The sequence below is a fragment of the Anopheles nili genome, chromosome 3, assembly GCF_943737925.1.
Source record: "Anopheles nili chromosome 3, idAnoNiliSN_F5_01, whole genome shotgun sequence".
In the NCBI taxonomy this organism is placed as follows: Eukaryota; Metazoa; Arthropoda; class Insecta; order Diptera; family Culicidae; genus Anopheles; species Anopheles nili.
The window spans coordinates 16,191,578-16,202,682 of NC_071292.1; the positions used below are offsets into that span (position 1 = coordinate 16,191,578).

Sequence of the window (11,105 nt, forward strand, 5' to 3'; positions counted from 1 at the left end):
TGCCATTCGTAAGCGGGAAACACTCGGCCTCGGAAGTGCGTCGAGGTCCGCGTCTGCTTGATAGGTTTTCGGAGACTTGTTCCCCCTTGCACGAGGACATCACACTTTGACGCACATAGCGTAAGTAATTGGAACGTACTCATCTCTTCACCAGGACGAATCGTCCTTTTTTCAGCCCGTCTTACGTGGTGGAGCGATTCTCCATTTACCAGCGGTTTCTGGCCGCTTCTGAGGATGCTAAAAATTATTGTACCATTTTTCCCCCTTTTGTCGGTGGAATTTAAATGTACGCTCCCGCTTAAAACTGGTTCGCATAAAATCAAACCGTCACTCGAGCCATGAAACGATTCTTACATCCATGATCGTAAACGCGTAAACCATTCGACCAAAACTTTTGCGTTTACCAACCCACCGCGTCTCTTTCCATCTCGCTTCAGCTCGGGAAACTCCCCCACTGATAGCGGAAAAATGCTATCGGATTTGTTTCACCTAAACCCTTATCGTCTGCGAGAATAAAAGTTGCTGCTTCCCGCACTTCGAACATCCACTGCGGGGGCGAAAAGGAAAATGTAAGAAGCATGACATCCTTCATACCCAGTTCTTTCCACTTCCGCTTCGCACAAAGCCGTGGCAAAAGGAAAGCGAAAGTAAAACTATCACAATGGTACCGACTTCCATCGATCTGATCTGCTCTGCGCCAGCTCTCGATGGGAGACAAATCCGTCTATAAAACAATTATTTCCACTACGTCGAGCGGGGGAGTTTTCCGGCGAACGCGACAAAGAGGAGAACAATTGAAAAGCGAGGAAAAAATCCACACGCATCGAAAATACAAGCGAAAACATGTCCACACGCCACCGAGGTGGGTAACCGCTCCCAAGCGGTCCCTTTTTCGATGGCTCTAAACCGTTGAACGGCTGACGGTCGAAGTGAACCACCACAAGTGGATGACGCAAAAGTTTAGCCATGGCGCAAGGGCACGCGATCCAACCCCGGAACAAGAAGGGAGCGCTAAGTTTGGTGAATAATTTTACGATCCTTCGCAGTTGGCATCGGTTGCCAGGGCAACGGCGCCGTGTTCGGTGTCGACGGACGGAGCAACTTCACCATAACGACATAATTTATTGAAATGCACCGTCTTCTGCTTCTGGCCGGAGATGGTTCCCCGGGATGATGAAGGAATCCGGAAGCGTGAAGGCACCCTTGCGGGCAGGATAAGGACGGCAGCGAACGAGGAAGCGTTTATTGTTTCTCTCCTTCGATGTGGCATCGATAGGATGCGTCGTCGTCTTCGGAGTGGTCCGTACGGAGTGGGGTGAATGGTACGCGATTTATGATTTCGGGTGATGGCTTCCCAGACCGGAATCGGCCTCAGGAAACTGGCCAGCGACGGTGGGCACATATTCACTTGCTTTGGTTCCGGACTCCGGTGCGGGGATTTTTCGAACGATCCCCGTCGCACTTGTGCGGCAGGACGAATGGTAATGATAAATAGCAATTGCGAAAGTTGTTTACGGTCACAAGCCGACAGGGGACGCTACCGATGGAACGAAGGCGCTGGCGTTTCGGGCAGATCGCAAGTAAGGGCCGGGCGGTGAACCGATTTATAAGCTGCAGATAGTTCCAGGATAACGCAAGGGATGAATCAGCGACCGGTTGGGACGGCAAATCGTTTAGCAGCGTCATTAGATAAGAGGAGGGATACAATTTTTGCTGGTTGTCTGCCTTGTGGACTACCGTATCCAAACATTTGCCGATTCGATGGTGACCGTTGATCGATAGGAGTCGGCAATTTGGATTTATTGAGTTGAGTGTGGCGTGTTCGTGCTTACTAGACGCAAAACTTTCCGGGCGCACAAATAAATGGTATTTCATTAGAGGGCGATCGATGCGTACTTGCGGCAATCTTAAGTACTTTATCTGTGGCTGCTGAGCTCCATTGAGGTCAATTACGGGAATGGACTTTTTTCTTCGATGAATTGTACAAAAATAAAACCAAACACGCAAACGAGTAATGGTCGAAATATTGCCAAAACAACGTCGCTCTAAATCATCCATACAAGACTCGTTTCACTTGCACAAAGGACTGTGGATCCCCCAAAATGGCAGTCTCGCTTTCGCCCGCACCACTGCAACAGTTTCAAAAAGCCCGCATGGCACATCAACCCCCGTTGAATGACGCTAATGACTTACGTTTTTAAGACACCGTCTTCGAACGAGACGTGTTTATCTCGTCCGTGAACGACGTGAAGCCAGCTTACGTCGAGTGCGCTCCGGCTAATGCCGGCGAGCTCAACCTTCACCGGCATTATGCACCAATCCGGGAAGCATAAACGCAAACATGTCCGCGGCCACCTCCCACCCGGCGACCAGGATGCACCGTGATGCCGGCAGACAAAAGGACATCCAGTAAACAATGAAGAAACATTCCATCACCGCCACCGCACAACGCACATGATCCACCGATGCCGCATCGCAACTAGACGGGCTTCTGCGTCACGCAGGACTCCCTCACCGAAACGCAACCTAAAAGGACCACAAGAAGCTGAAGAACAAGACGAGGGAAGAGAGAAAAAAAACGCACGAAACTCTCCCACCCCGCGTTGGAGCCAAATCTTTTCTTTCAACAGGCGAGCAAACACGCCACGAACCGACACAAAGCCCGATCGCCATTGTTCCATCCAGAGCGTCCCCCCGTGCCGGGCTTTTGATACTTGTCATAAACATGAGCCTTTTGCCAGCTCGCAAAAGGACGAACAGCCCTTATCCCTCGGCGTGACACCGTGCGACAAACGAAACGAAACCGTAAAACGCGTGCGAGGGAAGCAAACCGAGCGATGTGAATGGAACGAACGGGAAAGAAATCTCCACCAGACGTCGCCGTGCGGTGAATTCCACGAATGGCGCTTCATTTATGCCGCAATCAATGTGCCCGATACACGGGGTCGCCATTTTTTTTTTCGCTTCACAACAAAACACTCAATAGATCGCCCCCGGTAATGGGTCGGCACCCGTCGTCGGGCTTCCACTCAAAAAGAAGAAATCTCCAGCAGAAATCCTTCACAAACACGACTTCTATTATCGGGCATCATTGTTCGCGAAGCCGGATGGGGATGGTTGATGCGAAATGTTTCCCTTTTTTCTCGCGCTAATGTGCAGCTTGTTCGTAACGCTCGGTAACGCTTACAACCGAATGAATGCTCGCTTTTTCCTCCCAATCCTGACACGAATAATGTGCTTCAACTTCCGCGCACCCACGATGCCCAGTTCTATGGCGAAACTCATCGCACTCAGCCCGATCCCGAGACAAAACAGTGCCCAACCGATGACGAGATCCGTTAGGCCCATCCGTTTAACACCGGGCGCCTCCAGCGTGTCCTGCAAGATCACTTCCGCCTTGGGAGGAGTTTTCCGCAACACCGGATAATGATGAAGACATCCCTCGATGAAGGCTTGCGTGTACCAATGCACGAGATGACGAACAGGTGAGTTAAACCCCGCTCGATACAAGGATGTAGACGTCTGCATGTGTGCCTTCGAGTAGCGAAACAGTTGCAGCTGACGCTTCATCATGCCCCATTGTTCTTGATCGTACAGCATCAGCTCTCCGGGTTCGGGTTCGCGTGGTTTGTCCGCATTGCCTACGTGCTCCATTACGTACTGGGCCTCGGTACAGGCAGCCACCGAGCACCACTTCAGCTCCCACATGAGCTGGCTCGAGGCGAATATGTCGAGCGAATGGATGATGTTTTTAAACCGGTATCCAGCCCGAACCATATCCGAGCTATGCACAAACAAACACGTGTCGTTAATGCGCTCGATCGAGTCCAGCTGTGGTTCGTAGCGAGCCGATGCCATGAACGAGATCACCAGTGACTGGTAGCCGGAGATGAGCACAATGCCAAGCAGCATGAACAGCCCTACAACGTATCGCTCAAACCGGCCCGCCAACTGATGTGTCGGTCCGTTTAACACGATCATCAACAGCTCAAGCAGGACCAGCACGAAGTTGGATGTCCTCGAGGACTCGCCGAACAGCGTGAGTGCCAGGGCAACAACACCGATCGTAACGCCAAACGCTGCCCAGCTGTAACGATCGTACGGGTCTAGCAGCACTAGAAACACGGATTTGGGTCCACTCTTGGGTACGATGAAGCACATCGCACTCATAGCCGGCAACGGGATGTAGTAACCGGGCCCCATGTACATCAGCATGTGATCGTAATCGATACACTGGTCTGGATCGAACCCCATCATCAACTGAAAGGTGCCGTTGTGGCGCCGAGCGATTGTTTGCCCGATCGCAACATCGTACGTATGGTCGCGCAGAAGATCCATGTTCATGAAGCCGATCTCGTAGCCGCGCATGTCCTTCTCAAACCCACGGAACTCGGCCAGCGTCCAAATGCGGTTCGTGGGCTGGTATATGCTCCAGACACCTCGAAGAGTGAGAGGATCGTACGCGAAAAAGTACGTAATGCAGGTGTTTATCGTTGACGCTACCTTCAGGATGTTTTCCAGCTCACTCTCGGGACATACCAGTATTCGCGTGTAAAAGATGGCGTAGTGACGTTCCGCATGCTGCAATACGAGTGCAATCATTTAGCATTCGGATTATTGACCATGACAGCTCGCTCCCAAACTAACCTCTAGAGCGAAGGTGTCGTTGAAGAATCCAACCACGCAACTCGTGCCCCAGTGGTAGGTACGAGGGACGAGATTGGCGTTCTGCACCGTGACCGGTATCCAGCGACTCAGGGCGGAAAATGAAGGCAATGCGGCCGCCACATCGTCATAGTACAGCACGAGAATGCGTGACGATCGATGCTCCGGACAGATGTGATCTATGCCCTCCACCAGGTGTTCGTGATGACGCAGCCATGGGCCAGGTGGACTGGCAATCGGTTGAAGAGCTCCCAACACTTCACCAAAAACCAAGCTACACAAACCGATGAGCAATACACCTGGCATTGAGGAACTGTACCAACGAACTGGACGAGCTTTGATAAATGCTTACCGTGCTGTCACCAGTTGAGTGATTTAAAATTTATAGCTTCCATACGATGCCATTAGTAATATGGCACATTAAACCAATGTAAATACTAATGGAGTGAAAGTCCATCCAATCTTTCCGACATGGTTGCATGCAAACCGTAACATGTGGAATGCACACCAATGAATATTTAACGTGTTAATGCACTTTCAGGATATACAATAGTGACGCTGCGATCATTTATTCACGAATTTCTTTCAAGAACACATACTCAAATTAATTTAAAATCTTCGCATGTCATTTCGATGCAACATTTCATATGAGCTATTTTTCTCTCGGAGCAATATACAATGATTTTCCGACTTATATCATAACTTGAGAACAAATACTTTTCTTAATAAAACCCTATTTTTCTAAAATTGCTGCTGCATTCGACCAAATCTTATCAATCTGACCTTGGCTTTGAGCTTTGACCACTGCTCTCGAATGTAGATGACCGACAGTTCCCCGAGAAACAGCAAAACACTTGTCACACACCCGATCAGAAACATCGTCCACACGATCGACAGATCTTGCACCGAAATCGCGATCATCTTGAGCTCTTGATGGTTCTCATGCCTCGAAGGGCTACGAGCCTTTTTGGTACGTAACACTGGTAAATAGTGCAGGTGCCCCTCAAAGTATGATGATGTGTAGCGCCGGATTAATTCACGCATGGGCGAAAAGTAGTAGATCATGTACATGACGGGAGCCGGCCGAAGCAGCACATTGGATAAACGGAAATACGGACCATAGACTTTTTCTACTTCTTGATGACCGTGCATAATTGAGTTGCCCATATGGATATCACTGCACGAAACCATGAAGCATAACTGGTTCCTCCACATGTCCTCCGACGTGCGTAATGGTATGTTCGTGGGAAACCTATTCTTAAATCGATAGCCCAAAGTTTCCAGGAACCCTTTCATTTGAAATTGGCAGGTATTGTTGATCTGTTCCAACGTATTTAACTCGGGTTCGTACCGAGTCGACGACATGAATGAGATTACGAGCGACTGGTAGCAAGACAGCAGCACGATGTTCATCAGCAAAAATAGCCCAATGATCCGCATCTGAAAGCGTCCCTGGTACCGGTGAGTTGGCCCGTTAATTGCGCACATCACCAGCTCCAGCGACACAATGATCATGTTGTATCGGTAGAATGTTTCTCCGAAGAAAGAAAGCAACAACGAGAGTAAACCGATCGTTATCACAAAAGTCAGCCAACAGACATAATCGAACGGATCGATCAGAACCGAAAAGATGGACTTGAGTTTGCTCCTCGGCACTACCATGCACAGCCTAAACGTTTCTGGTATTGTGACGAATCTTCCGTGCGGGATTGTTACGACAGCGTCAAATATGTAATCGCTGCAATCTAGTAGGTTATTATACATTCGGAAGCTCCCATTGTGGCGTTGGGTGATCGTACGTCCGATCTCCAGATCGTATGTCAAGTCTCGATTTGGATCGTAGTTCATGATCCTCAACTCCATACCGTGCATATCCTTAGCGGAAAGTACGTCCTGATCAATCGTCTGCAGCGAGTGAAGGAGAGCTCCGTCACGATAAATGGCCCATGATCCAGCAAACGTTATGCTGTCATAGATGAAATAATACACCACACACCTATACACTTCGACATCCATTATCTGCATGCCTTCCAGAGCTTCACGGGGCAAAACAGCAATAAACATCGTTAACAGTTTCATGTGAAGTATCAGCTCCTGAAAACCACCAAAAGCAAGCGTAGAGGCATAACTCATTGTAAATAAAAGAAAAATGTTGCGCTTTGATACCTTTGATATATTGCTGGAGGACATCAACCCGACGATACATGTTTCACGTTCCGATTGTTTGGTAAAATTCTTCCCTCTCACAATCACCGGCCGATTCAAATGGATTTGAGAAACTAGCAGTGTAACCCGAGAATAGTCATCGTTGTTCACTAGTATGATGTCACTGAAGCTCGTATCGTTGCATATAGAATCGATTCCTTGATGTAGAGATTCCAATGAAACCTTGTCTAACGTTTGAACTGGACCCAGAATACTTGAGCTTAGTGGAAAGCGAACGAAAGCTATCAGAAGTACTACCAGTAGCACCATCGTTTGGGAATGGAGTGATTACAATAAACTACTCTCAGGAGCTGCCACCAAAACATCGCGATAGATACAGTATGAAATGATGTATAATGCACGTACATTATTGTCAAGTGTGTTGTCATATAAATAAAATTATTATGAAATCTATGGGGTAGTATTCAATGTTCTTTTGTTGTCGTGTTCATGTATGATCGACATTAATTTATTGATGTGTCAATTCAATTTTCAGATACCCAATGGAAACATTACGATCAATGACTCACAAAAATCAATTTATTCAAAACGTTCACATTTTGCTTCGTTGTGGTCTTCCAGAAATACATCAACGCTTTTCTCATCAATATTAAACTTTCAATGGCGTACAGCTCCTAATTGAACCTTCTGTCTTCTACATTAAATGATAGTACAAAAAACTCTATTTTCCCAAATAAAAGTCCTGTTGGATTTGACCAAATCTCATCGATCTGGTTTTAGCTTTGAGCTTAAACCACTGCTCAAGGATGTACGTAGCGGACAGTTCCACGAGAAACATCATAAAACTTGTCGCACACCCGATCAGAAATATCATCCACACGATCAACAGATCTTGCACCGATATGACAGCCATATTCAGCTCTTGGTGATGCTCATTCCTCGACGGTCTAAGAGCCTTTCTCGCACGTAACACCGGAAAATGATGCAGATGAGCCTCGAAGTATGATGTCGTGTAACGACGAATCAAACCTCGTACAGGGGAGTAGTTGTAGATCATGTACATAACTGGAGCCGAACGGAAGCTTATGCTTGAATATCGATAATACAGGCTATCGTTCTCGTCGATTTCATTGTGCACCTGTCTCCTTGAGTGACCTGTGAACAGTTCATTGCACACAACCATGGCGCACATGTTATTTCGCCACATCTGTTCAACGGTGTTTATCGTTTCTACCGTGGAGAACTTGTTCCTAAATTTAAACCCCCAGCTTTCCATCAATGCAATTTTTTTGAACTGGCACGTTTCGTTGATCTGCTCTAACGTATTCAGCTCGGGTTCATACCGATTCGACGACATGAACGAAATAACGAGTGACTGGTAGCAAGACAGCAGAACAATATTCAACAGCAAGAACAGTCCTATGATTCGCATCTCAAAGCGTCCCTCGCATCGGTGAGATGGCCCATTGATTGCACTCATCATCAGCTCCAAGGACACGATGATCATGTTGTATCGGTAGAATGTTTCTCCGAAAACAGAGAGCAACAACGAAAATAATCCGATCATCAACACGAAAACTCCCCACGTGAAGTAGTCGAACGGATCGATCAGAACAGAAAAAATGGATTTGCGCTTGCTCCTCGGCACAATAAAGCACAGCTGAAACGTTTCTGGTAGTGTAACGAATCTACCACTGACGACCGGTGACATCGGGTTGAATATGTAATCGCAACATACTTCCAAATCGAATGCTTGTACAAAGGTGCCGTTATGGCGTTGGGCGATCGTCCGCCCGATCTCCAGATCGTACGTCATATCTCGTATTGAATCGTAGCTCATAACCCTGAACACTAGACCGCCCATATCTTTACCAGCAAGTCCGTCCGACCCAATTGTTTCCAACGAATGAACAGTAACTCCATCTCGATGCATAGCCCAGGAGCCGGCTAGCGTCATGTTGTCGTAGATGTAATAATACATCACGCACCTGTTCATTATGGCCGACAATTTCCGTACACCTTCCAAAGACTCCTGGGGTAAGACGACAATAAATACCGTCAAAAACTGTATATGATAGTCCATTGCCTAGAAAATTCAATCTACAGTCATTGTATCATGATTTTAGAAAACCATTATGGTATAGGCTGTGTCACCTGCGATATCGTAGTGGATGACATCAATACCACGACGCACGTTTCGTGTTTCATAAAATCGGTAAAATTCTTTTTCCTTACAATAACTGGTCGATCCAGTCGTAATCCAGCAACCAGCAGGGTTTCCTGAGACAGATCATCGTTGTTGACTATTACAATGTGACTGAAACTTGTATCGTTACATATACGATTGATGCCTCGATGAAGTGAATCAAGTGAAACCTCGTTTAACGTTTGCACTGGAGTCAACGCAGTAGAGCCTAGAGGAAAGCGTGCGAACACTATCAAAAGGATTACCCGTAGCACCATCGCTTCCGAATGAAGTGGTTACTGTAAATTATTCTCAGGACTTGCTTTCTGAGCATTATCGTATTAGATACATTATGTAACGACGAATAATGTACATACATTATTGTAAAATGTGTGATATCAAACCAGATTTATTATGCATTGTATGGTGCAGTTCTCATTATTTTTGTATATGTTACGTTTTGAGGCTCGCAATCAAACTAATCACAACCAGACATTCAGACGGCTTGATCCGTCGTAAGTACAACATGAAAATACACGAGGATTGCTCATACGAGCATACACGAACGACTGGAATATGTGATGTGTAAATTCATCTCCACGATACCCAATAAAATTATTGTGATCAATAATTCACGAATTATGGCTAGGAATCCATACAAGAATTTATTTAAGGATTCACAAGTTGCTTTTTTGTGATCATCTAGATTCTAGAAATAAATCTTCCCCAATATTAAATATTCAATATTTATCAGACAGTGGCGTACAACTCACCTTTGCAACAATGTTCATTAGTGAGCCTGCTTCCAATGTCCAACTGTAAAAAAACCCTATTTTTCCTAATTAAAGTTCTGTTGCATTCGGCCAAACCTTATCGACTTAAAATAGCCTCTGAATTTTACCCACAGCTTCGGAACATACGTTGTCGACAGTTCAATGAGAAACATCGTAAAACTTGTCGCACACCCGATAAGAAACATCGTCCACAAGATCAGAAGATCTTGCACAGATATGACAACCATATTCAGCTCTTGGTGGTTCTCATTCCTCGAAGGTCTACGAGCCTTTCTCGCACGTAGCACCGGCAGATGGTGCAGGTGTCCTTCGAAGAATGATGCCGCGTAGCGCTGAATAAGATCATGCATGGGTGAGTAATAGTAGATCATGTACAGAATCGGTACCGAGCGAAGATGTATTTTCGAATAACGATAGTACGGAATAAAGTTCTCTGGAATCTCCTCGTTGTAGTGCGTATTTAAGTGGCCCATGTTGAGATCGTTGCACATACTTACATAGCACATTTTTTTCCGCCACGTCTCCTCGGCGGTATGATAAAATACCTTCCTGCGGAAGGTGTGTTTAAATCGAAACCCCATTTGCTCTAAATACGCTATGCCATGGAAATGACACGTGTTATTGATCTGCTCTAGCGTGTCCAACTCGGGCTCGTACCGAGTTGACGACATGAACGAGATAACAAGTGACTGATAGCAAGACAGCAGAACAATATTCAACAGCAAGAACAGTCCTATGATTCGCATCTCAAAGCGTCCCTTGTACCGGTGAGATGGTCCATTGATTGCACACATCATCAGCTCTAAAGACACGATGATCACGTTGTATCGGTAGAATGTTTCTCCGAAAACAGAGAGCAACAATGAAAGTAATCCAATTGTTATCACAAAGGTCAGCCAACAGACATAATCGAATGGATCAATCAGTACTGAGAATATGGACTTAGGTTTGCTCTTGGGTACTATTAAACATATGTGAGACGTTTCTGGAATTGTGACGAAGTTTCCATCGGCTCTTTTTTGCAGTTGGTTCACTATGTAATCAGAACATGTTGAAAAATCGAATGCCTGTTCGAAGGTACCATTATGACGTTGAGCGATCGTCCATCCGAGCTCCAGATCGTACGTCAAGTCTCGATTTGGTTCATGATTCATACACCTAAGCACTTGACCATGCATATCCTCACCAACAAGTACATCCGAGCCAATCGTCTTCAACGAATGAATAGTGTTTCCGTCTCGATAGATATCCCAGGTTCCAGCGTGCATGATGTTGTCGTAGATGAAATAATACAC

The 11,105-nt window shown here is 46.3% G+C and overlaps 1 protein-coding gene across 1 annotated transcript; it reads right to left on the bottom strand.

The window, feature by feature from the left end:
- Positions 1-3,183: 3,183 nt before the first annotated feature.
- On the bottom strand, positions 3,184-4,368 carry LOC128723782 (uncharacterized). Its single transcript, XM_053817546.1, has one exon. It carries the CDS (start codon positions 4,366-4,368, stop codon positions 3,184-3,186), a length of 1,185 nt encoding a protein of 394 aa, XP_053673521.1.
- Positions 4,369-11,105: the final 6,737 nt, after the last annotated feature.